The sequence below is a fragment of the Saccoglossus kowalevskii genome, chromosome 8 (assembly GCF_978046115.1).
Source record: "Saccoglossus kowalevskii chromosome 8, keSacKowa6.1, whole genome shotgun sequence".
Taxonomy (NCBI): Eukaryota; Metazoa; Hemichordata; class Enteropneusta; family Harrimaniidae; genus Saccoglossus; species Saccoglossus kowalevskii.
Window position 1 is genome coordinate 862,256 of NC_140648.1, and position 13,150 is coordinate 875,405.

Consider the following 13,150-nt stretch of genomic DNA (forward strand, 5'->3'; position numbering starts at 1 on the left):
TTTAGCTCTGTCAGGATAGGGACGACTGCATATTATAGATTTACCAAAATATTCTCAGAGACACCAATTAACGAATTGCCTTCATTTGCTTGTTATACAACAAAATAACCAACGATCGATGAAAAAACAAGCTCAAAATAGTGCTCCTTTGTCTGGATCATTGACTACAAAAAAACTTGTGACCTTTTGCTTCTTTACAGCAACAGAATTTTGATAACTGCACATGTGCATTTTAATCATTTGTTTACCTTATCTGTACAAATTCTGAAATAAATTTGATAAAATGACTTATTCATTACTTGTTTTGTTGAGGCTGTGACATGTCTATTCCTGCTAGCTAATTAGCTTTGAGGGGGATGGAGAATTTTTGGTGGGCAATTAATTTTGAGAGTTGAAATAATCACCAGGTAGCAGCAGATTTTATAGCATGGTCTGACAGAAAACCAGCACAGGGGTGGGATTTCATCGATCTGTCCAAACTTCACTTTCGCTATTATTAGAGACAGGGAGGTAAGTAGTCAGATTACTTCTGGTTTTATTGATCACTGGTTACCCTGGGGTCAAATTACCAGGTCATTAAGGTTAGCAGTGAATTATATAACCAATTATTTTATTATTAATCAACATATTAAATCCTAACAAATATAATTATTATATAATGAACAAAAGAACTATCAGCCTGAGATCTGAATATACTTACTTCATATCGAATGCTGCTTGCAAGGTCTGAATGATAATCATTTTTATAATGTGTCTTTGCATGACGTGAGACTAACTCAAATGCTCTGATAGCATGAATAGAAGGCAACATAAACAACTTATTCTGCAAGAAAATAATATAAGTATTCAAACAAATTGTGTGTATGAAGCATGTGTGAAGTTTGAACAGTCAAAGCTTATCAGAGATACAGGTAAGATTACAAGTCCTTGTTATATCAATATATTTAGAAACAAATATACTGTTACACCATTATTTCAGAATTAATACATTGCTAAGTCAATATTTATAATATATTATGTCAATTTTTATAATGATAATTGATATGCTAATATTTAGAATAGTATATGTATTACATACATGTAGTTGTTACATGTATAGATAGTTTGAGAGATATGGGTATATGGCTCCTGAATTGCAGTCAGTAAAACAAAATGACCACCAACCAACCATTTTGAATCTGAACAGAAAAGCAAAATGATGTGCATGAAGGTCCCATAATGTTCAAATTATTAATCAAGTTCATACACAGCCAAGATTTGTTTCTGGAATGGCAATGGTACCCCGGTACTTGATTTTGATGAATTTTTAACATTAAAATGGCTGCCATATGCCCATCCTGAATTGGTTCACCAAACAACTAAATTGTGCAATATTCAACATGGTGAGGCATGTTGCTAGTCAGCCATTTTGAATACAAAATCAATAATTAGAACTGTATAAAACAATATATTGTTGGGCTAATATATGGAAAACAATATATTATATCAACATACAAAAAACTACATTTCGAAACAATATAGACGTACATATATTGGAACTGTGCTCAGGGGAGACTCACAATAGAGTACATTCGATGTGAAAATGTTTCAACTATCAGTACATTATAAACTGTCATACTTACCTTAAATATTTGCAGTAAGCCAAGTATAGCTGTTTTAATGTCAACTAATTGGGCATCATCTAGCTGATTTAGATGCTGTTTTGACAGTCTGCTATCACTGACTTCTGGTGATGTAGGGGGTGTCACATGACTACCCATAGGTCTACTAATTAGCTAGAAATAAATGAGTTAAAATCAAATTTAGTAATAATTCTATTGATTTCCAATTCATATCCTGTTTTGAGCCATCCTATTATAGACTTTATTTCATGTATGTTTTGAACACTTTGTTATTGGGATGGAACACAAACCAAATGTGCGCTATAAATTGGACGTTCCATTGATTATCAACCATCCATCCATTCATTCATTCATTCATTCATTCATTTAAAGGTTAATGGCAAACATGAGCATTTAGTAGCAGATATAAGACCTCTTAGCAAAAAAAATTTGCATATTTGGTGGAAGATAATAAACATGTGTAAGTGAGGCATTTTGGTAGCTGATATAAGACAAAAGAAGCAGCCTCTCGGCTGAGATAGCTCTGCTGTTAGCAATGCACATTTCAATTAAAGAACAGAAGATATCATTAGAAAATGAACAATATGTACAGTATCAAGCAATGGGAATTTGCTGTTTTCACCAAGAATTCAAAAATATCACTTTTTACGAAAAATTACAAAAATATTCACCAAAATTAGAGAATTAAAGATATCATTACAAAATGAACAAATCTAAGAGAGGTCCACATGTAGTACCTATATATGTAATATAAAAGCAATCAGACTTGCGGTTTTTAACAAGAAGTCAAAAATATCACTTTTTACCAAAAATGACAAAAATATTCACCAAAATTAGAGAATTAAAGATATCATTACAAAATGAACAAATCTGAGTGAGGTCCACATGTAGTACCTATATATGTAATATCAAAGCAATTGGACTTGCGGTTTTTAACCAGAAGTAGAAAATATCACTTTTTACCAAAAATGACAAAAATATTCACCAAAATTAGAGAATTAAAGATATCATTACAAAATAAACAACTCTGAGAGATGTCTACATGTAGTACCTATATATGTAATATCAAAGCAATTGGACTTGCGGTTTTTAACAAGAAGTCGAAAATATCACTTTTTACCAAAAACGACCATAATATTCACCAAAATTAGAGAATTGAAGATATCAACATGAAACGAACAAACCTAAGAGAGGTCTACCCAAGGTACATATACACCAAGTATCAAAGCATTCAGGCTTGTAGTTTTCAAGAAGAAGTCGAAAAAGTAAAACATTGACACGGACGACGGAGGACAATCACTCATATGATAAGCTCCGCTCGACAAAGTTGACAGTGGAGCTAAAAATTAGCATATTTGGTGGGAGATAATAACCGAGCATAATTGAGGTCATTATCTGCCGCAAAAACGCTAATTTTACAGACACAAGGATGAATGATATGCTGCAATGAGTTCTCACAAAATGCACAATACATATTTTTCGCAATAATTCGTATCAGAACCAGGTTTCACTGTTTTGGTCATACACATGCAATTACTATAAATAGCGCTCACTGTTGTGTGATCTTGATTCAGTTAGATACTAGTATTTAAGCCATCTTATTCAGTTTCAAGGCAGGATTACAGGTCTTATAGTGCCAGTTAAAAGTCCTTGCTTCAGCCAATCAGAAGGCTAGATTCAAACTAACCATGTTATAACTGTTATTTATTTATTTATTTATCTATGCAAAGTTTTTTTTTTAGGCTTTTCAAAAACTAATCACAGGGAAGGTGAAAAGTGTGTAATCCGTGTTCATCCATTATTTAGTGTATCCTTAATTTTTTTTAACCAAATTAACCTTTTACTGAATGTATAAAATTTGTATGTAAAACACTAGTTTACCTTTTCAAAAATATTCATTATATCCATAGCATGCTGGGTCTGACAATCCAATGCCACACCTACCAGTAGCTGTATTGCTTCATTTCTCACCTCAACATCCTCATCATCAATAATATGAGTTAACTGAGGTAGTACTACCAACTCTATCAGGTCATCCTAGAAAAACACAGATCAAACATTTGTAAGTTGTCATGCCTGGACAATAACATGCACTCAAACGAAGTTTGAGTGACCTCTGAGTTGAATACCTCATAAAATTTGCATGTAATGATGTAGAAAAATCAAATCAAAAGACCAAGTGACACCACCTGTACATTTCCTAATAAATAAAGAATTATGACTGGTAATTTAAGTTCTAGAATTGCATGGAATGTAACTGTAGAAAAGTAAACCATTTTTATTTTGTTAAAGAGTGAATATTTCCAGTTCCAGGATGTGAATTCACAGTGATTGTATTAAAGTTAGTCTTCCAAAAGAACCTAACAATGGTGTACCGTAGATGAATTAAAGAAAAATTATTTCATGCATAAATTATTTAAACACTAATGTACTCCCCAGTGGCTCATAATGAACAAAAGAACACTTTGCACGACATAATGTGGGATGCATAGAATTTTCACACGTTAAAACAAAGATAATTTGTAGATATGACTGAGAACATTCTCAACAGAATCGCGTCTACATTATATGGGCCTTGTAATCTGTATACTGTACATAACACCAACGCGTTCACGCATCGATTTCCATTCACACTCACACAAGCACAATACAGTGTGCAGCAGTCATTTCAACATAAAACAAAAAAATAGACAAATTTGGAACTCCCTATCCTACATGATGTTAATTTTGCGATGATCGGGAGGACTAGTGATGTGTCGATGGATTGAAGCTCGTAAACCAGACAGCGATGGCTTACTGTACTGCACCCCATCTTGCTTGCGAGCTGAAGTGTAACACTCCCGCAGCAAGTTGGCGAGCTCAACGACAGGAAGGTCTTCAAAATTGGTGGCGCATGCCCCTTGTATTCAAGCCATTTTAGGAAGAAAACACCTACTCCCCATTTAGTCTGCTGTGAGCTATGTTTATTTACGCGTTGGGAGTCGATGACAGGTGTTTCTCGCGAAGTTTGGATTGGCCAGACAATAATTTGTGTTTGTCGTTATGACGAGAATGACATTTTTCATGTAAACTAAGAAAAAATAATTATTTTTCATATAGCTCAGAGCTATTCATTTTCAGTTTTGATTTTAATCGTTTTCACTCCATAATTTCCCTTATTATTAAATGCCTGTCTTTTTGTTTCCCAAACTCGACATTCTATTCCTATGCATGGGGCTTTGATGCTCAAAAATGCAATACATTACCACGAATTATTCGTGGCAATGACATTATAAAATTCGCTGGTATTGACATTGCTATAATATAATATGAATCAATAAATGCCAATACTAAAAATGAACAATTTTCTGAGAATCAAAAGTCTGAAAGGTCGTAAAAATAATCAATAGGATAATGTTATATACCGTATTATCATTGATATTGATATTAAATTTAATTTAGTAAGTTGATAAATACATTGTACATGTATACAGACTCAGTAGTCCAAAATTGAAATTTGGCATGAACTGACTTACCTTGCAATGGGTTGCACAGATGCATGCATTCAAATTGTTAGCATATGGGACACACATCATATGTAAAAGTCAAAAGGGAAATCAAATTACCTCATATATATGTCTTGTTGAAGTGAGTACAAAAGATAACACATTTAACACTTTAACTCGTATGCGCGTTCTTTTGTCTTGTTTGAAATATTTGTCCATTAGGTGTTGTAAGTTTTGTATCCAGCCTTCTTTGGTTGGGTGAATCATTTGGGCTTTATACCCAATTAACCTCAACACAGAACTCTCCTATGAACAAAACAACAGCAATCTTTAAGTACAGATCAGATCATATGAATTCAATGTACATGTGTATCAGTATAGGCCTGATCTAACATACAGAGAAGGAGAACTTTGAATAATATTTGATCCCACAATGAAAAGGTATATATATACCGGTAATGATTAGTGATTGAAATCCATAACTAGATACTGTAAAGGGGGTAATTATTCACTGGGTTTTAATTTAGCTTATTTCGCTGACTGGAAAATGCGCTAAATTAAAACCCAGTGAATATGTAAAATTTAGCATAGAACACATTATCTAAATGACGAAACCGTGAATTTAAAACCCACTGAATATGCCTGAAATGGTAAATCAGTGAAATTTAAACCCAGTGAAAATTAATCATTTTACAGTAACCTTGTTAATACACTTAACACAGACAACACTTGGTGGCGCTAATCACATGTGATCATATCAACTTTGCCCTGTTTTATACATGTACAACAAAATATGCATAAAGTCAGTAAGCCAATTGTATTGGCCGACACATACTAAAGGTCAATGCAATCCCGAACATAACTGTATTCTCCTGATAATTGTAGATAACAGTCTGAAGGACCAAAGAAAATTTATTTGTGTTAAGTGACATTTGAATGTGTAATGTATCCACACAAGAAACACAAGATCAAGGCAGTAACAGGTTTATTTTGGTTACGGAGCTTACAGCATGGCGGGCATCTCAAGGCGCAAACGACACTCGTTAAGGGGGCGTCTCAAATGACTAACTATGATAAGGTCAATGGTCATCTCACAAGTACAATAAAAGTGATTATACTACACTTCCCCTTCCTTAAGCTTCTGAATACATACAAATTGCTAGTTGTGTGCATAAGAGTTCTGCAATTTGCCTTCAATAAGAACTTCAAAATTTACAATATAAATAACAATTAACCTAACTAGAAGGGAGAGGTTTTCCAGCACAAATCACCCTCGCTAGTGAATCTTCAGCATTCACCTTCACTGCTCTGAGTTTGCTCTGAAATACAAAATTAAGGTTGCTCAAACATTTTATTTTTTCAAAGTAAGAACACATTACTGACTGTAATAAACATTTTACAAATCTAAACGTTCTGGTGCTCTTTTAATTCGAGTTGAACGTCGTAACTCAACAGGTTTTGGTGTACTAGGTAAATTTCCTAAATCTGATGATTTTGGAATTATGCTATCAGGGATTTTGGGTACACCAATCTGTGTAGTGGTTGGAATAAACGGAATATCACTACTGACTATTTCACTATCATTATGTGAATCTAACTTGGTATCAGCACTAAGATCTAACACTGACTTTCTGAGATGATCTGCATGGCGTCTTATTGTGCATCCATCAAGTAATTTAATTATAAAAGAAGAACCTTCATTTCCAATGACTATGCCATTTAACCAACGTAAACCAGATCTAAAATTATAAGCAAATACGGTATCTCCAATAGAGAATTCTCTCTCTTTTGAGTGTGTATCATGCCATAATTTCTGAGTTGTCTGTGCACGTCGCACTTTCGCTGCTTCATCAGGTTGAAGTAGGTCAAGGTGAGTTTTCAACTTTCTTCTACACAGTAATATGTCTTGCGACTTTCCTGTCGTGGAATGTGGTGTAGTACGGTATTTGAGTAAAAATCGTGATATTCTGGATGAAATACTCCCCTTATTCAACTTCTTCATCCCTTCCTTGAATGTTTGTACAGATCACTCTGCCAAACCATTGGATCCAGGATGATATGGTGCGGAAGTTATGTGTTTAACTCCATTCGCTCGCATGAATGTCTTAAACTCATGGCTGACAAACTGTGGACCATTATCGGATATGGCTGTAGATGGTAATCCATGCTGTGCAAACACAATACGTAGTTTCTCTACTGTAGCTTCAGCTGTCGTGGATTTCATCGGAAATACTTCCATCCATTTTGAATATGCACAGGTGATGATTAGAAACATTTGATGAAGAAACGGTCCTGCGTAATCAATATGTATGCGATCCCATGGTCTTTTTGGGTATTCCCATGGATGCATTGGTATAGGTGTGGGCAATTTCGCATTAACTTGGCAAGTACTGCATTTGCGAACAGTAGTCTCTATTTCATCATTTAGATATGGCCACCATACATAATTTTGAGCGAATGCTTTCATGCGAACTATTTCTGGGTGCGATTCATGTAACATTCCTAGTATACGCGATCGTCCGTGTGGCGGCACAATGACTTTACCACCCCATAGAACTTTGTCATCTTGAACACTCAATTCGGATTTACGAACGAAGTATGGTTTGAGTTCAAGCTCAACAGATTTCTCGTACACTGTATTTGGCCAACCATTAGTAATAAATCTACGAACTCAAGATAATACTGGATCACGACGTTACAGGTGATGTGTCTAGAAATTCCATCAGTAACACTGTATCAGTAGGTATAGGAATGTTGGACGGTTGATCTTGCAGTGGTAATCGACTTATCGCGTCGGCATGGCCCATTTGTTTGCTTGACTTATAAGTAAACTTGTAGTCATAAGCGGATAATGTGAGATTCCATTGTTGGACTCGCGATGATGCCATTGTTGGAACACCTTTTGCTTCATTAAACAAGGTTTGCAACGGTTTGTGATCATTTAGAATTTCAAAATGTCTACCGAACAAGTAAGAATGAAACTTCTTCACTCCAAATATTACCGCTAGTCCCTCTTTCTCTAGTTGAGAATAATTCTTCTCGGCGGGTGCTAATGTGCGTGATGCGAAGCTAATCGGTTTCTCAGAGCCATCTGGCATTACGTGAGAGAGAACAGCATCGACTCCGTAGGGTGACGCATCACATGCAAGTATCAATTCTTTCGTTGGGTCGTAGTGAACAAGTACTTTCGAAGAATTTAACAATCTCTTAGATTTGTTAAATAATTTATCTTGCTTCACTCCCCAGTGCCATTTAGTATTCTTGTTCAGAAGTATATGCAGGGGTGCTAACATAGTTGACAGGTTGGATACGAAACGACCGTAGTAGTTAAGAAGTCCCAGGTACGATTTTAATTCAGTTATGTTACGCGGAACAGGAGCATCCATCAACGCGCGAACTTTACTTTCCAGTGGATGTAGGCCTACTGCATCGATACGGTATCCGAGATACTCTACTTCTTTCGCTTGGAAAACACATTTCTCTTTTCGAGCACGAATTCCAGCTTCAGATAATTTATTCAATACCGACTCTAAATTGTGTAAGTGTTCAGCTTCTATCTCTCCTGTGATCAGAATGTCATCAATAAATACACATACATGCGAAATTCTTTGTAGGAGACTATCCATACACTTTTGCCAAATCGCTGGAGCTGATGATACTCCGAACGGTAGGCGATTATATCTGAAAAATCCACGGTGTGTATTTATTGTTGTGAACTCCTTGGATTTATCACCTAGTGGCAGTTGTAAGTAGGCATTACTTAAATCAAGCTTAGTGAAAGTCTGTCCACCACTCAGGGTTACTTTGTAATCTCCACAAATACGTATTTGACCATTACCTTTCAATACAGGTACAATGGGTGCAGCCCAATCAGAAAACTAAACAGGTTCGATTACACCTTCCTGTTGAAGTCGTATCAATTCAGATTCTACCTTATCCTTCATCGCATACGATACAGGACGTGGTTTAAAGAACTTCGACTGGGCATTAGGATCAACATAGATTTTCCCTGTCACTTTCTTGACAGTACCTAACCCATCCTGAAATACATCTGAATACTGCTTTATCAGTGATTTATGAGCCATAGCTACTTTAACATGATAAGTTTCTGCCCATCTTAACCTAAAGACTTTTAACCAATCACGACCTACCAAATCAGGACCACTACCTTCTACAATTACAATAGGTACATTTGCTATCTGATTATCATATTTAACATCTACATTTAAGAGTTTTTACAACCAATAATCTGTTCACCAGTATATGTATGTAATACTGCGTGTGCATTCTGAACAATTGGAATATTAGCCAATATAGTGTCATAAGTCCCTTTACTCATCAATGAAACAGATGCGCCAGTGTCTAATTGCATTTTAACACACTGATTATTAATCACAAAATCTGCCTCTATGGGGTGTACTTTCTCTCGTCCCGAACTAACATTAAACATTGTATAGGAAGTGTCATTAATTTCTGAGTCTTCTTCCACTATGTTAGTGACATGTTGATCATTTCGTTTCACTGTTGGTCTACCTGTTTGCTTCTTACTTCTACATGCTTTGGAGATGTGCCCTATTTTCCTACATTCATAGCACTCAGCATCTTTGTAGCAGCAAACATCAGGCGAATGATTCTTCCCTAAACATCTGAAACACAGCTGTGAATTTCCAATTGACTACCTCTACGAGTTTGACTATTGTTGCCATGGTTACCACTTCCACCAGATTTTCTATACTGCCTTCTATTTCTCTGTGGGTGGGTTTCTTGTACTTTATGGACTTTCTCTTCCCTCCCCTGGGGATTTATTGCGGATTTCATTGACTGTATGTCAGTTGCATTTTTTGCTGCAACCTCCATTCCTTGCGCTAGCTCCATGGCTTTCTTAAATTGCAAGGTACTTTCTGACAGTAATCTACGCTGTATGCGTCATCTTGGACTCCACACACCAGTCTATCACGCAACATTTCTTCTAAAGTATTTCCATACTCAGTGTTCTGCTAAATGTCGTAAATCAGCAACAAATTTTGAGATTGACTGACCTGGTTTACGGAATAATGAGTTGAACTTGAAACATTGTACAATGGCTGACGGTTTTGGATGGTGATGTGCTTGCATTACATCACAGAGCTCCTTGAACGTTTTGTCCAATGGCTTTTCTGGTGAAACTAAACTACGCATTAAGCCATATGTCTTAGCTCCACATACACTAAGTTGAATAGCACGTTGCTTATTCACATCAGTAATTTCATTTGCAATGAAGTATTCACTTACGCGTTCAGTGTACACAGACCAGTCCTCAATGTCAACATTAAACTCATCAATCTTGCCGAAGGACGTCATTTTCACCATATAAAGTTACCTCAGAATAAGCTTGGAATGTTAATAGTTCATCCTCGTCGCCAATTGTAATGTATCCACACAAGAAACACAAGATTAAGGCAGTAACAGGTTTATTTTGGTTACTGAGCTTACAAACATGGCGGGCATCTCCAGGCGCAGACGACACTCGTTAAGGGGACGTCTCAAATGACTAACTATGATAAGGTCAAGGGTCATCTCACAAGTACAATAAAAGTGATTATACTACAGAATGAATGCAGATAATTAATAATTGTTACAAATACAATTCCACATGTTATTCACAGTTTGTGCAGTGATGTATTTTTGTTTTCATGTAAGCAAAAAAAAAATGGAAATGTAAGTGATTCCCAAAATATTGAAAAGCCAGTCAGTCCATTCTTTCATAATTTGTTTTCACTTTCTACTGGATGATTTCCACATCTCTGTGGTGTAGATCTTGACTGCAGAGCACAGTTTGTGATGTTTAATGGTGTGTATAATATACTGCACTGGAATATTACTTACAGGTCTATCATTGGCCCATTTCTCAACAATCTCAAACAGACGCTCAGCAGAGCCATGAAATCTGTTCGTTTCATGTATGTTTTCAATAGTGTTTAAAATATCATGTACTTCATTCTGTAATGAATCTTTGTCTGTAAATAACTAAATTAGAAAATAAAACCAGCCATTAATATTCTGTCATTGTATGAATGCATCGGAAGTTGGTGAAATCAACAAATTTAGAAGCAATTTCTGTTTATTGTAATCTTTAACCACATCCAGTACTCAGTACCTAGAAAAGATTAAAATGTCCCAAACATGATCTCTAAATCAGAATATTTTCAATACACTTTGGATCATTCTACTAGCAATAAATACAATGGAGAATATTGTCATACATGAACTTGCTGCAGTAATTTCTCTATAATATCCAGGAGAATATCCCAAGTCACCATCTCAACATCAGATCCATACTTCTTTATCAGTCTTTGTATTGACAATACTACTTCATATGCTACAATCATGTGACTACCATTCAATGCCTAATGCGGAAATAAAAAACTTCAGAAAAGTATGTGCTCAGATGGTTCTCTCCTCAAGTGTCATGGTGCACATTAGGGCACACCAAGCCACAAGAGCTTACCGGGTAATATGAATATTCACAATGAATGCATTCTCTAAGATTATCTCATGCATTATATCCAAGCAATCAGAAAATGATCAATTGTGTAATTCTTACCTTCAAGAATGATAGCAGCACTGATGTTGGTGTGTGTTTCAAAGTTGTTACCCTCTTTGATCCCCACAGTGCCATACCAACAAAGAAGACAGCACCTCGTATTAAATTGGAATCATTCATAATGGACCTACAGAGAGTTCACTATTTTAATGCAAGGTTTTGAATTTTTCAGAATGCAATAAAGACTGACTGATGCATGAGAAAAATACAGCATTGTACTGCCATACTATCAAGACACTGTCATCAATGTACTATTTGCCATTCTCAATCACAATCTATTATGGTCTGCAGTAAATACCATTGTCAGGGTTTTCAGTACAATTCTGGTTTACAGGTTTACAACTTGTGCAATATATGTGGCTTTCAGAGGGAAATTACCTAATTTTTCAATGGTCAAATTCTAATTTAAAATGAGAGCCAACATTCATCTATAAAGTACAAGTTACAAGACTAAGATGCAAATTACATGACTACACTGGAAAAGATATGAGGTATCCCTATCTCCGTGTCCAAACAATATGTGGTATCCCTATCTTCATGTTCAAACAATATGTGGTATCCCTATCTTCATGTCCAAACAATATGTGGTATTCCTATCTTCATGTCCAAACAATATGTGGTATCCCTATCTCCATGTTCAAACAATATGTGGTATCCCTATCTTCATGTTCAAACAATATGTGGTATCCCTATCTCCATGTTCAAACAATATGTGGTATCCCTATCTCCAAGTTCAAACAATATGTGGTATCCCTATCTTCATGTCCAAACAATATGTGGTATCCCTATCTTCATGTCCAAACAATATGTGGTATCCCTATCTCCATGTTCAAACAATATGTGGTATCCCTATCTTCATGTTCAAACAATATGTGGTATCCCTATCTCCATGTTCAAACAATATGTGGTATCCCTATCTCCGTGTTCAAACAATATGTTGCATCCCTATCTCCGTGTTCAAACAATATGTGGTATCCCTATCTCTGTGTCCAAACAATATGTTGTATCCCTATCTGTGTCCAAACAATATGTGGTATCCCTATCTCTGTGTCCAAACAATATGTGGTATCCCAATCTCTGTGTCTAAACAATATGTGGTATCCCTATCTCTGTGTCCAAACAATATGTGGTATCCCTATCTCTGTGTCCAAACAATATGTGGTATCCCTATCTCTGTGTCCAAACAATATGTGGTATTCCAATCTCTGTGTCCAAACAATATGTGGTATCCCTATCTCTGTGTCCAAACAATATGTGGTATCCCTATCTCTGTGTCCAAACAATATGTGGTATCCCAATCTCTGTGTCCAAACAATATGTGGTATCCCTATCTCTGTGTCCAAACAATATGTGGTATCCCTATCTCTGTGTCCAAACAATATGTGGTATCCCTATCTCTGTGTCCAAACAATATGTGGTATCCCTATCTCTGTGTCCAAACAATATGTGGTATCCCAATC

General features: G+C 35.8%; 1 protein-coding gene across 1 annotated transcript in view; it reads right to left on the minus strand.

Annotated features, from left to right (window-relative positions):
* Nucleotides 1–13,150, minus strand: part of LOC100375549 (tuberin-like) — a 66,482-nt gene that overhangs the window by 35,408 nt on the left and 17,924 nt on the right. Inside the window, 7 exon segments of the mRNA XM_085502005.1 lie at nucleotides 701–823; nucleotides 1,623–1,775; nucleotides 3,504–3,659; nucleotides 5,228–5,413; nucleotides 10,973–11,086; nucleotides 11,317–11,493; nucleotides 11,691–11,817. Coding sequence (XP_085358131.1) covers nucleotides 701–823; nucleotides 1,623–1,775; nucleotides 3,504–3,659; nucleotides 5,228–5,413; nucleotides 10,973–11,086; nucleotides 11,317–11,493; nucleotides 11,691–11,817 — 1,036 coding nt within the window.